The sequence below is a fragment of the Onychostruthus taczanowskii genome, unplaced genomic scaffold (assembly GCF_017590055.1).
Source record: "Onychostruthus taczanowskii isolate IOZ18803 unplaced genomic scaffold, ASM1759005v1 scaffold10, whole genome shotgun sequence".
In the NCBI taxonomy this organism is placed as follows: domain Eukaryota; kingdom Metazoa; phylum Chordata; class Aves; order Passeriformes; family Passeridae; genus Onychostruthus; species Onychostruthus taczanowskii.
Genome location: NW_024496526.1, coordinates 8,029,567 through 8,044,094, shown reverse-complemented (window position 1 = coordinate 8,044,094; position 14,528 = coordinate 8,029,567). Strand labels below are relative to the sequence as shown.

Here is a 14,528-nt window from a genome sequence, read left to right as displayed (position 1 = left end):
CCAGCATACACTGCTGCAAACCCTTGCAGTTCTACCATGAGTCTCATAACAGCTTGTTCTTGTCTTTAAAGAGTGACAACTTGGAGCTCTGTGACCATGAGAATTTTAATTATTTATGCAATTTTCAATCCTTGTGGTTGCATTTTTAAAAATTATTTATAAGGCAATCTTGCCTGTAGTTTCACAACGGTTCACTTGGCAAAAATGGGCCCTGACAGCTTTCTGTATTCATTTTCCTTTGCATGAAAAAAATGAAGTGCTGGCTGATCTGTGTGTCTTCAAACCAAAGGATGGGATTGAGGGTGGATTGGGATTTTTATGTTACCTGTTGCTAAATGCTTTGGAATAATTCTTCCTTATTTAAATACTGCACCCACATCTATCAGTTGAGTAAGAATTAATCATAAACTTCCAGAAACTACCTTAAAAAGAAAGTATGCCAATGGCTCTGCCTCTGATTTGGTAGTTGCCACACATCTTTTTGAGCTTTTTTTAGCTTTCTCTTTTATCTTTCTAGTTTATATTCCTTCCTTCAGCTGTTCTATTACAGTGATCTTATAATTTTTAATTTTCAATGAAAAGAACTGAAGTCTCCAAATTCCTTCCAGAACACCCTTCTCTTTTACTGTTTTGTTTGGGGTTTTTCTTGACAGGATGATAAATATATTCACAATATATTTTTAATTCAATTTTGTCATAGTTTCAGCGTAAATGTTAACATGGTAATAACAACACAATTTACACATTGGGAGAGCAGAGATGTTGAATATTTATACACACTTCTGCTATAGTAGCCTTAATAGCATAGTAATGCAACCACATTTTCAGCCTGTGTAAATGTAATTGCTTCCAATTCTGTGTCTATTTCTTCAGCTAACAAAAGCGTCTATTTCTTCAACAATGTCTATTTCTTCAGCTAACAAAAGCGAGGAAATGCAGAATACTGATATGCCAGTGCTAAACATGGTGTGTGTTTGTGAGTGTGGAGCTTGAGGCACCACCCCTCATGATCCACGCACACAGGTTAATGAGTTTTACATAAGATCCTTCACTTAAATGTGGGTAGACAGACCAAAGCCAAGTTATTTTTTTCCCTCTGTATTTATATAATAAATACCCAGCAGCTCCTCTCCCAGGTCAGCCTGCTTTACCTTTGTGCCCCTGCAGTACAGGCAGGCCCAGGGGGGCCAGGCAGGACAAGAGGAGTGTTATAGATACATACTATAATATTGACTTTTTGCAAATATTAAAACCGATTCTATATGTGTGGTATTAAAGTAACTTTCTTATATAGTTTTTATTTCTGTTGTTAATTAAGCTTAGACATAGTAGTGAAATAGCTGATGTAAGTATGCTGTGTTAAAATGACTGCTTGGATGGATAAAATCCAATGGAATGAAGAGGACACCAGCTACAGATATGCAAGTTATCAGCACTCACTGTCTGAAGACAATGTGGGCCTGAGCCAAAACTGAAGGTGATGATAAAAAAGGACTAAAACCACAACCAAGGAATATGCGTGCTCTAAAAAGGTGGACCAAGGAGGAGATGTGTTAAACAATTCTCAGAACAGGTAAACTAGTTTGAGAAAAGTTTACTATGTATAAAGGTCTATGAATACACAACAGGCTGATGTAAGGGAAAAGTGTTTAAGGGGTATCTCTGAAGATAACTGTGTGTTCTTGGCTGAGTACCAAGACACACTCGGCCGTAATAACCTTTGCTTTATATTTGTCTCCTACTGTCCTTTATTAAACTTTTTTAATTTTCACAGGAGAATGAATGCGTTTTTCGCAGGACATAGACCAGAGCTGCGCCAGGGGTGATTCAGGTTGGACATGGGGAGGTATTTCTTCACTGAAAGGGTGATCAGACATCGGAAGGGACTCCCCGGGGATGCGGTAGAGCAGCGGGCCCTGGAGGTGTTTAAGGAAAGGCTGGAGGTGGCACTGAGTGCCAGGGTCTGCCTGAGGTGGTGGTGTTCGGTCACAGGCTGGGCTCGATGAGCAGGGAGATTCCTTCCAACCCGACTGATTCTGCGACTCTGTGACCACTCACCTGCGGGGCTCGGTTTTCCGCTTATTTCACGAGCGTACCGCCCCGTCCCCGCTGAACACCGCCCTGACGAGAAGCGCCGCCTCCGCAGGGGCGTCCCCTCAGGGAGCGGCGGGGCGGGGCCGGGCGCGCTCCGCCCCTCACGGCCCGCTATAGCCCCGCCCTCTCGCCTTCCATTGGTCCGCTCATTGCCGGCTCTCCGCCAATCCCCGGCCACGCTGCCGCGCTCATCTCCTTCCCCTTCCCGCGCCCGCGGCCGCCGGAGCGCCGCGAGGCCGAGTCGTTAAGCCCCGCCCCCTGCGGTAATCCCTCCCCCTCGCGGACGGACCGCGTGGTGATTGGCCGGCGCGGGCGGGGGCGGTGCAGGCGTGGGCGGGGCCGGGCCGGGCCATGGCCGCGCCGGGGACTGCGCGGCCCCGCAAGGTGCGTGAGGGCCGGGGGAGCGGGCGGGGCGCGGTTCTCGTTCGGGGCCTCCTCGCCAGAGCCCGGGTGTGCGCGGAGGGGATGGGGGGAGCGTCGGGGGATCCCCCCGCCGTCCGCCTAACGACTCCTGCGCGAGGTCGGGCCTTCCGAGGCCGAGCCCGGCTTGCACCGCCGCCACCTGACGGCGCTCCTGAGGCCGCGGGCGGTTCTGGGCCTGTCTGTCTGTCTGCCCCAGAGCTCCTAGAGCGGCTCCGGCGGGAGGCAGCGAGGATCGGTGAGGTCTGCAGCATCCCCCTGAAGAGGGAAGGCTGAAGGGGCTGTGTGCGTTCAGCCTCGAGCGGAGATGGCTGGGAGCGCTCCTTACCGATGTGTATGAATGGCTAAGGGGGGTGTGGGGCACGGAGCCCCGCTCTGCTCGGTGGGGCCGAGCAACAGGACACGAGGCAGTGGGCAGAAACCGGTGCACAGGGAGTTCCACCTGAACACGAGGAAGAACAGGTTGTCCAGAGAGGATGTGGAGTCTCCCTCACTGGAGATGCTCAGGAGCAGGTCAGGATGCAGAGCTGTGCCATGTGCTCTGGGATGCTTCGGCCACTGTGTCCCTTCCAGCATCACCCATGCTGTGATTCTGTGACTGTCATGGGGTTCCTGTGCTCTGTGCTCTGGCCATAGATGATTCTTAAAGTCTCCACAGTTCAGGTCTGTATTTCTCAAGCATGGTTTCCATTTGAAACACATTTGTACATCAGCTCTTGGATAGTCCTTAAGTGAGTGTCTGTAGAATGCTGTGGAAATTAACAAAGCATCCTGCTGTCAAGGCATATTTTGTGAAATGAAACCCACAAGTCTCAGGCTCTACTGGCAGCAGTTGCACCCTTGCCTTGAGAGCAGTCCCTTGGACTGATCCACCTTGGCAAAAGTTCTTGGAATTGGTGGGCAATAGTGGTCTTCAAGTGTTGTGAAAATACTTTAAGAAAATCAAGGTGTATTTCTGTAATCAACAGGCTCTGTCTTCTGGAAGGCTGTCAGGAGCCACTAAACTGACAAATGGAAGAAATCAGTAAGACCTTTTTCACTAATACTGTTTTAAATTGAGTGTATATGCAAGCATTTGGGAGCCTTATACTTCTCATACCTGAATTGAACAAAAAATCCTTGTGTGTATATATAAAACATTTTGAACGGAAAGTTTCTAAGCAGCCCTTGGAGGCACAAACTGAATAGAAATTTTCCATATAAAAATACAGATTTCACTCTTCATGCTTTATTTATAAAGACTGAATTTATATAATTACTAGCTGTAGAGAAGACTGTTGAGTGGAGGCTAAACTCTTCTTTGACATAAATTGTTGTTATCTGCTTTGCAGCCATGCAGAGTTTTCAGAACTAGAAAGTTATTTTGTTTCATGAAGAAATTAATTTTCATTTGCTTGCTATTATTGAATGAAAGTAATTGGTTTTTTACTTTGTTTCCCTTTAAGGAGGTGGTATAAACAGTGAATTTCACTTTTTCAGGTTTGGCTTAAAGAAAGGGTGTCATTCTGATGTGGAAGTATGTTCCACTGAATCTGCCAATCAGGTAATGAAATGGCTCTTTAACACAGCATCTTGGTTTACTGGAAGAAAACAGTGCTACTTGTTTACTCACTGCAGTGCTCTCTGTGCAGGTTGATACTATTTATAATGGACTTGATCAATGTGCAGCTTTACTGAAGAATATCTTACAAAAGGAAGCTACAGGTTGTGCCTATAAAAATACAAGTTACATTTTTATGTTTTGTAATACTCTCTTGATTTGTTTTGTTTACCATTTTTTCTTTCAATTAATACCAGGAAGGGAGACTGTCCATAAACAATCTGGGAAAACAACTACCTTTAAATTTACTTCCAAGCCTTTGCTAACCAAAGGAAATACTTCCAAGAAGAAAGGGTTAAAAAGAATCATTACTCCTGTCCCTGTCCAAAAAGAAATTGGTAAGTGGGCTTTCTTAGGCTTGATTTATTTTTTGTTCAAGCAACCTTGAAAAACTCCTCAACTTAGTGAGGTTCAGCAAGACTTCACATAATTGATGCCATTTGTTACAGGTTGATCCTGAGTTGGTTCCACAAAAGGATGTATTATTTCCTTTTAGAAACCTTAAATGTTTACTAAACAACTACTGAAATTCACAAGTGTTTGATCTTCAGGTACAAGGAAGAAAGTTGAGTGTGTTTACAAAGTATCAACATCATCAGGTTTATCTGTAGGAAGTGTGAAGGAGAATGGTAATACCCTTTCCCTGTTTCTCTTGGACAGGTAGGCATTGCAGTCCTTGGTCTCAGTTTAGGATCCACAGCTAGAAACTGGTCTGAAGTTCAGTGTCCAGCCAGGCTTTTCTCAAAGAAGGATTTGTGGAAACAGGGAAGTGTGGCTAGAAATGACAAGACCTCAAATGGTTTAGTGGCCAAAGCACTGAACAGAAAGGTAGATGGAGTGCTGTCAGCTGACTTGCTTCCAGGGGAAATATTTCATTTATTATGGTTTCTGCCTCTCTGCACCCTGTTTCTTCTGTGCAGCTTCTGATCTAGTAGGTGAGTGGGGCCTATAGACAGGTGTGTAGCAGAATGCCCACTGGGAATTGTAGGAAGTGAGCATGTAGCTGATATCTTCCCACCACTGTAAAATTACAGAGTTTTAATTATACCTAAGCAGAGATTTCAATAATTATTTTAGGCCTTCTGTAGGATTAAGTCTCTGTGCTTCCTTCAAGGATAGCTGCCTGTCCAACTGGTTTAGGTTGCTCTATCTGGAAGGAAAAATTGATGAATTCATTTGCTGGTAAATCAAAATCTGACTGGTATCCTGGGCCATAGAATCTTTGTTTCTGTTTTCAAGGGAGCCTTCCAAAATCTGCCAAGCAATACAATGGTTTTATGTAGATCAAGAAGACAGGCAACTTCAGCTGGAGTTTTTTGTTCTTTCCTCTTCTACAGTGCCAATATCAAATAGAAAAGTTGCCTCATCTACCACACCTTCTCCTGAGAAGGACCTTTCCAGTGCAGCACAGAATCAGACGGTTCAGTCAGTTCGTGTGCCTTGCAGTGAACACTCTCCTGGGGCGTATCAGAAACTGTATGAGCAGGTGCAAACTCAGATGTCTCTGATAACTGGCCAACCCCCACAGAGGAGTAATGAAATTCCTACTTTAACTCCTTCTCCTACCTCAGACCAGGGTTAGTGGACCTGTTAATATAGAGTTGACTATTCAACTGCATGAGTTTTGCCCACATTGCCCTGATCTATAAGTGTTGTTTTCTTTTAGGATGTCAAAATGTTGCAGCTTTGAATTGTCAGTTACCTACCTCCACATCAGCACTGTCCCTGCAGCATTCAGCTAATCCCTTGTTCACTCAGTCAGTAAGTAAAAGTTCAATTCTCACTATCAATAAACATTGAATTAGCACTGCCTACTTATTTATACATTTCCTTGGGTCAGTTTTCCCAATAATTTTCCTTTTAAAAAATTGTGTATTTCAAACTGTAGTGATGCACCAACAAAACACTGCTATTCAAAACAAATTCTATGTGGATACTAAAAAATTAAATTAGAGGCATTTCAGCTGGCTGCTTGCTTCTGCTTGGGGAATTCTGTAAAGGACAGCAACATGGAAAAGTGCAGGAAATTATTGATTACTGTTAATTGCATTCTCAGTAATGCACACTAGGATCATTAAGCAACTCCTGACAGAACTCGTATATCATCTGGAGCTTTCCCTGCCAATGGTCAAGGCAATTATTTCTTCAGACATGCTGTATTATCTCAGAGTCACATGTTAAAATGCCTGTGTATTTCAGGATATAGAATAGAGATGATGGAGAATACCAGCTGCCACCTCAGGAAATGTGGCAAAAGGCTTGAATCTACCTTGAATCTGTAAAACTGTAGATTTACAGGCATTCGCAGGGAGTCCATGTATAGCTAGTGATGACCTTGACTTTTAAAAAATTCACCTACCTAAAATACTGAAAGGTAACAGTGTTGTCCTTTATATTTCTTCCTTGTTCTGCTTGGATTCAAGAAACTGCTGAGGGTTTTCATTACAGAACTGCTAAAAAAGAACTGTGATTTAATGTTGCCAATAACATTAAAGGTAATCTAAATCAGATTTACCTTTTAAGTCCTCCTTATTATATAGGCAAATTATTCCACTATTAATTTGTAGTTGTTCTTATAATTAGCAAAGAATGAACAAGTTTACATTGAGTCAGACAAGTGTACTGTTTGAGTCTTTTCTCTGAAAAATTTTAAAAATCATATTAATTTTTTGTTTAATTAGAATATCTTTTATGCAGGGAGTTCCTCTAGACAGTGCCAATGAATGTGTGCCAGAGGTGGGAGGACCTGTGGTTTGCCCAGTGGTTTCTACTGCTCCTGCTGCACAAACACAGTCTGGAACTGCTGTTCCTGGTGTGATGCCCTGTACAGCACTGGGAGCATCAACCCCTTCAGTGCCTGCGTTGGTCCCCACATCTTCTGCCAGAGAGATGGCCCCAGGCCAAGAGCAGCAGGTAAAAGAAGCAGATTTGGTGCGGTGCATACAAGCCCTGTTACAATCCCATGAAATGCTGAATGGCAGGACTGCACAGAGGGGCCATCATCACTGTCCAGCAAAACATGATGGCTCATGTGACACAGAGGAGGATACTCCTGAGGAGCACAGTGAGGACACGGTCAGTGAAGAAGATGAATTGGATGTACTTGACAGGTCTCCAGTGAAAGATACAAGCTGTAAGACAAGTTGTGTGAAGAAAGCTCTAAAATCTAGAAAAGAAAGTCTAGAAGAAACAGCCCATAAAGTTAGGACTGTGAAGTATCTTATGGGTGAGCTCAGAGCACTGGTAACAGATCAAGGTGAGGACATTTTCATTGTGCTGTAGAGTTATTACATACAAATAACACAAGAGCTTGATGAAAGGAGTGAGCAACTTCAGTTTCTGGAAGTTGTATGTGTCAGATAATATGTGACGCCTTACTGTGGTTTTTCCACAACTGTAAAACCTTCAGGATTGACTCTAGATAAGTATTAAATTATTTTTGTAATATTTTAATTTTATCAAGACAGCAAGATAAAGATTGTTGCTATTCCATATACAGAGCTTTCCCCTGAGAAGCCTTCTGGTGTGGACAGATTGCAATAGCAGTCCCACCTAGACTGGTTGGAAAGATGGTGGGTTGTGTTTTATTGAGGATGTAAAGCACAGTTTTCATACTCAAGCTCAACAATTTTAAATAAATATAGTTAAAGATTGAATTTTCTTGGGAGAAAAAAACACCAGCACTATTAAATCACTTTGCAGATTGCTTAATCACATGTAAAACATCAGTTATATTACAGATTTATAGGTTTATGGAGTCTCTTTTCTGCCCTCACTTCTTGCAGGTGACTCAGAAATGCTGAGGTTGATGAGAGAAGTAGAAGACTCGGTGTCCTTGCTCCCAGCTGTGGTGGGAAGTAGGAATATCCAGGCTGAAATAGCTCTGGCCTTGCAGCCTCTGCGCAGTGAGAATGCCCAGCTGCGCAGGTGGGGAGCTCCTCAGTGAGCCTGTGCTTGCTGCAGGGGCACCTAAAGCAACTCCAACTGCTCTGCCTTAAATTGCCTTTGTAAAGGCTCTTCCCTTCTTGTCTGTGCAATATTTGTGAATTAGAAAGTGTGCTGGTAAGGCCATACACTCCAAAAAGCAACAATTAACACATAGCATGGCTTTGGTATATTAGTAGTATCAGTTATCTCATGATGGGGCCTTTGACTGGGTGGGGTGAATGCATCACTCTGAAAACTGCACTAAAAGATAGTTAGCCTGCTCATGTTCTTTTTGTAGCTTATTCTCAAATGCAGAAGTGTCTCTCATTTCAGAGGGTTCTCACATAACTTGGTAGCATTTACTTCAGAAGACCATTATATACCAGGTATTTATCAGATACTTGGAAAGGGTCTTTTGTGTTGAAGTACCAGAATGTAAGAAAAATGTGATATTAAGGCACCAAACTAATTCAAAGTGCAGTCTTTTGAGTGTATTCTAATATTTCTGAATTTGTGCTTTTTCACAATTCATGTTTAGGAGACTAAGAATATTAAACCAGCAACATAGGGAACAAGAAAGCAGTGAGAAGACATCTGCACAGAGCTGCAACTATGAATGTAAAGTACCAATAATCTTGCTTAATAGGGACATGTTTGTTAAAGCTTTATTACTATAGATGATATTTTTTATTTATATGTCTGTAGTTTCATATGTCTGTATGTATTGTGGCCTTTAGTAGTAGCTGAACTAAGTGGATCTAATTCTGGAACTACATTTGGATGGACTGTTGGGCCTTTTTAGACTCCACATACTAGGATTTGGCTCCTCAGCTGCCAAGCAGGTTATTTTTGCTTATGTGCCTCTGAAAATGAAGATGATTGATTAAATACTTAGGAAGAAAGCTTGAGCTTTATCTTGTTGCAAAAAAAAAGCAACCCCTCTATCTGTAACCAAAATTCATAGTATCAAGATAATTTAAAAACTTAGTTTAGTTTAGAAATTCAAGGTACCACGCAAAACACTTAAACATTTTGTTTTACTTTTGGTAGTGGTTTCTTTGCAGTCCTTGAATATGATGCTCCAGAGTCAATTGAAAGAATTGCAGAAAGGCCTTGATTCACTGCAGGCTAAAAATGAAGAACTACTGAAAATAATAGAAAGTCAAAAAGAAGAAAATAAGCATCTTGCAAAAGGTATTGAAGATAAAGAAGAAGAATTACTAGAAAACAAACAGCATTATGACATTCATTCCACCAAGCTCAAGATTGGTGCGTGTTTTCAATTTGGTTATTCTTTGTTTAGCATTTTAAAAGTTGAAAGAAGTAATTGTCTAAGTTCTTGTTGGCATTTCAGAAGTAGAAGAGGCTTTAGGAACTGTGAAGAGCCTTCAGTTTAAGCTGGAAGCTGCAGAGAAAGAAAATAAGATTTTGGGCATAACATTACGTCAGCGTGATGCAGAAGTGAAGAGACTGAGGGAATTAACCAGGTACTAGAGGCTAAGGGTTTGGTTTTTTGCCTTCTGACATTATTTTTCTTTTATAAAAATTTTTCTTCTTCCTTGGGGTTTTTGGGGTTTTTTTCCATCCTGTGGATTATTGTAGTCTTGGTATCTTGGCAGTGGGAGGTCACATAAGCTAAACTTTCTCTTTGCAGTTCATTTTGTTACAATGCTGCTGTAATTTTGTTTTAAAACAAAGTTGTCATAGTCTGTGACTTGAATTCTGTGATAAGATGTGGCAGATAGTATTTTACTTTATCTGTGAAGTCTTAACTCCTAATAGCAGATCTATTTGATCTAAGGATCTATTTGCCAGTAAGAACTATTGCTGTGAATTTATTTTATCTTGATCTTTTATGCTGAAACTAGTGGCAAGCTGGGAGGTGCAAATAGCTTTTTGCAGCTGCATAGTGGTGTGTATCTACAATTGCTTTGGATATGTTGTGCTGAGGAAACAAAACTGTTGTCTGTCATGTTTGTAGTTGGGACTGATTGGAGCAGCAGAATATTTTGAATGGACATTTCAAATCCTTCACTAGAAGTTTAGACACTTCTGACTGCTGTGCTGGCCACCAGGTGGTGGTAGAATGATGTCACAGTACACGTGTGTCTGTGTACATGCCAGAGACATAAACATCTAAATGTTCATCTCTTTTGATGGACAGAGCAGTAAGCTAGAAGAATTATTTCTTTTTTTATGTTTTTTTTTATTTAGATGCAATGGGAAGAATAATTCAGAAAACCTTTCTTAGTAATTTTGGTAACTGCTTCTATCTGCTTTGTAGCAGTTTCTTGGCATCAATTTATTTTATCGTGTGCTGCTCAAAGCAGGTACACCATAAATAATCTGGAGAACTTCATTGGGTTATGCTATTTTTGTTAGTTTTTAGACACAGTGAGCTGAAGAAGAATTCAAAAAACTTGGAATTGGTTCACATATAACAATATCTACAAGGTGCATTGAAACTTTGCCACAGCCTGATAAATCTAACTTTTTTTTTCCTATGGAAAAGTTTTTAACTATTTATTTTTGGTGACTAATTTTGAAGCTGTTTGGTTGAATTTACCCTAACAGAACCTTGCAGAGCAGCATGGCCAAGCTTCTGTCTGACCTCACAGGGGACAGTGTTAGACCCAAACCTGAAAAAGCTCTCTCAAAGTCTCTTTTGGAGGACCATGAAAAGCAGATGCAACCTGAGCTGTTTCCTGGAAGTACTTCAGTAATGACTTACCTTAAAACATTAGAAATGGATCATATTTTGATAGATACGGATCTTCAATTCCCAAATAAAATTGGAGAAGTAGAAATGCAAAATCTGTCCTATGAAAAGTTTGCTGCTGAAGGAAGTAAAATTAACAGTACATTCACAGAAGAACAAACATCAGCCCCCAGAGGACCACCAGCTCCATTGAAGCAAGATGCAGAAACAGGGAGTGATTCTGGAACTTTACTAGATGACCAAACCAAGTTGGATGAGACAATTTATATTCCCCTGACTAGCAGTGCCTCTAAAAAGCAGCAGCCAGTCTCTGGAAGAAGTGGTGTGCTACCCCCGAGCAGAGGGGCTTGTCAGAGGCTGGATTACCACTGCGAGCTCCCAAGCTCTCTGCAGCAGTATGGATGTGAGGATCCACCTCTACTGGATAAATTAAATGCTGGGTACAATGTGAAAAAGACTGTGGAAAACACACTTGAAGTTACGGGGGGTAAAGCGAAGCCAGAAGGAGACAAAGTCCAAGTGAGACCAAGAGGCATTCCAAGTGGGGCTGCAAAAGATTTCATGGATAAACCAGACCAGCCTCAGCCTGCTCCATACCCTTGTGCATCGATGCCATTTCCAGCAGGGGTTTCTCAGAAATCAGGCAGTAAAGCAGCTGATTTTAGCTGCATTTCGTTTGATGATTTCTCAGGGAGGTCTGACTGGAGCGCATCTTCTTTCTCAACATTTACTTCTCGAGATGAAGAGGACTTTAGAAACAGCTTAGCAGCCTTGGATGCCAACATAGCCAGGTTACAAAGGACTCTGCAAAGTAACATTAGGAAACAATGAGTATGAGAAAGCAAAACGGGCTGCAGCTATTTGGATGAATTAAGTTTTTCTGAAGTATATTAAGTATGGTACTGATATGTATATTTGTATGTAACAGCTTGTTCCTAGCTGTCTCAATTATGGATAGAATTTGTTCCTCATTACGCTGTGGTGCTGTTCCCCTTGATGTGTACAACTTGAAATAACTGGCTTTTCATATAAAATAGAAATGGCTTTTTTAATTATTACTTATTTTATACTCTTTACTTGCAAAATTAAATGTACTCGTTTACTTGTGGTTTTTTTTTCCTTCCCCAAAGAACTGTTGTAAGGTGCTTCACGTGAGCAAGAGGTTCCACAGGTAGAAACCAGGGAGGAGCAAGTTAGAGAGCAGTTCTGCAGGAATGCTGAGAGTTACAGTTGCTAAGTCAGGATTATGCTATTCCAAAAATAAAGACAACCATCAATATGGGATTTTTACTGTGTGATATATCCTATAAAATAATGAAGCAATCCCTTTTCTTTCACCACTGCTAGAACTGTTTTCTCTTTGGAGCTTTGTACTTGAAGGAAGAAGTTGATGAAGTGGAGAGTCCAGACAAGGGCAAGAAAAGGATCATTAAACTTCTGTTACTTTCTACAGTCCTGTTATAGGGTATGCTTTTACAAATATTTGCTTTTATCTAAAGTAAAAGGGAATGTAGTACCAGTGGATAAACACAGAACAGTAAGATGCTGAGGAACAGAAGCAGCAGAGCTGACACAAAGGAGACAAATGAGGCTTTAGCTGAAAGTTGGCAAACCAGTACAGTTAGGAAAGCACCAGAATATACACCCTGAGGAAGGCATGGAAATTCTACAGTTGTTGAGGTGTCAAACATCTCTTGGACATTAATACAGAGAGTCTGACTGAATCACCAGAACTGGCTCTCACAGGAATGGGAGTGAAGCAGGGAATGATTGCAGTCTGTTGTTCTCCCTAACAGGGTTTTCCACATCTGTCTCAACAATATGCATAATGTGTTTAAATTACAGGTAGAGGAAGGTACCATTGCTACCATTCTGTGCCTCTCATACCCTCAGCAATGCTTCAGAGCTGTTTTTCAGGGAAAATACCTTTGGAAAGGGAACAGCAGTATAAAGACCTGAGTTTAAGACTGCTTTTTCTGCAGAATTGCCTATTATTTTTTTTCCTAGAAAACATTGTTGTCCTTCCTGGCACTCTTTTCTTGTATGTTTCCATGTAGGAGGAAAGTCCCTCATGATCATCTGATTGTGTGGACATATTTAAAGTTAGGATGTGTCCATGCACTGTGCTGGGGAGCAGTTCTGATTATTTTAGTTACTGGTAACTGAGTCATACAAAGGTATGAAGAGAGCACACACTACAGAAGATGCCAACTGGCACTCCTGCTTTGAAAAAGGAAAGTTAGACTAAATAGTGACTTCAGTCATTTAGAATGCTTTTAAGGCTTGGCCTGCATTTCTCAGTGTTCTCCACACTCCTCGTGCTCACATTCAAAATAAGGTTGATGGTATGAAAGTGAACAGGTTTTAATTAAGTATTTACAAGTAGTTTCGTGTAGAAGCTAAGTAAGATTTAAACAATTATTATGGAATAATAATTGTTTAAAATAATTGTTTAAATGTAGTTTCAGTGTAGAAGCTAAGTAAGATTTAAACAATTATTATGGAATGGGTTAAAGACAAGCTACAATAAATTCTAATCTTTAGAACTCATAAGAAACCTGAAAAAAGATGGGAAGAACTTTCACTAGTAGACAACTCGTTAATTTTCTCCTTGCATCCAAGACTTGAAGGAGGGTATTCTTCCTGGCCAAAGCTAATTGCAGCATGTTAAAGGCAGCTGTGGTGTCAGGATGCCCAAGCATGTTGCTTTTGTATTGACAGCATTTACATTCACTTTCACCTGCAGGGGAAGATGTTTCACCATCTTACTTGTTTCCAGTTTGCCTTTATGAAGTCAGTTCTATGAAAGCAGGAGATGACTACTGGAAAACACTCCTGGGCATAATGACATAGGAGCAGGTTGGAAATTTGTCCCTGCTTCCAAGGAGGAGAAACTTAGAAGAAGAGACAGAAAGGAGGAGACTTTTTTTTTTTTTTAATGGTCCTTTGTTTTGTACTCCAGTATGTCAATCAGAGCTATGGCACCTTAATGAAATGTAAAATTTCCCATATATAGGCATTATAAATGTGCACTGTTATGGGTTCAGTAATAGCTGCTATGAAACACCTCTTCTGTTGTATGGATTAACTTGAACAGCTCAAACTGCAACACCAGTGATCATGATTTAATATTATTTTAAAAATCTTTACTATGAGGCTGGTGAGGCACTGGAGGAGGTTTCCCCCAAAAGTTGTGACTGCCCCATCCCTGGAAGTGTTTGAGGCCAGGCTGAACAGGCTGTTCTAGGCTTTGAACAACCTGCTGTAAGGGACCACATCCGTGCTTAGGGCAGGGGGTTGGAATTAGAGGGTGTTTTCCATCCCTTCCAGCCCAAAACCGTTCTATTATGTTATGTAGCATCCATCTGGGTTTTTCTTGTAAACACAGAAGTTACAAGAGTTTAATTTTAACAAATCATGTTCTGTGAAGTTGACATCTGTGCCTTCCAGTGATGTGGAAAGAAAAGGAACTCTTAAAACATGTCATCAAGCTCTTTTCCCTTTGTGAACCCTTTATTTTGTGGAACATAGAAAAGATGGTGCAATACTCCAGTACCTGAGTTTAACCCACATATAATTCCCTGCTCTCCTTTCTTGAGCAATGAGTGCCTATAATCCAGTGTCCAATTCCAGGGGAATGGTAATGGCTCCCTGCAAACACAAAGGATTGCTATCTTACTACTGTGTCCAATTCCATCAAAAACTTCATAAGGAACAAAAGCTGCCTTATTTGCTGAAGTAAAGCCAGTATTGCATCTGTGTGTGCTA

General features: G+C 41.3%; 1 protein-coding gene across 3 annotated transcripts; it reads left to right on the top strand.

The window, feature by feature from the left end:
* The first annotated feature begins 2,409 nt into the window (after positions 1-2,409).
* Positions 2,410-11,818, top strand: CCDC14 (coiled-coil domain containing 14). 3 transcript variants are annotated; one of them, XM_041409179.1, is made up of 13 exons: positions 2,410-2,478; positions 3,483-3,538; positions 3,994-4,057; positions 4,146-4,218; positions 4,312-4,452; positions 5,452-5,691; positions 5,781-5,875; positions 6,812-7,370; positions 7,900-8,041; positions 8,580-8,659; positions 9,092-9,235; positions 9,396-9,528; positions 10,616-11,818. In XM_041409179.1, the coding sequence occupies exons 1-13, from the start codon at positions 2,446-2,448 to the stop codon at positions 11,589-11,591; spliced, it is 2,736 nt and encodes a 911-aa protein (XP_041265113.1). In that variant the 5' UTR covers positions 2,410-2,445; the 3' UTR covers positions 11,592-11,818. The 3 variants fall into 3 exon arrangements, with proteins under 3 accessions (XP_041265113.1, XP_041265105.1, XP_041265120.1); XM_041409171.1 differs by having other exon boundaries at positions 9,092-9,310; XM_041409186.1 differs by lacking the exon at positions 5,452-5,691 and having other exon boundaries at positions 9,092-9,310.
* The last annotated feature ends 2,710 nt before the right edge of the window (positions 11,819-14,528 follow it).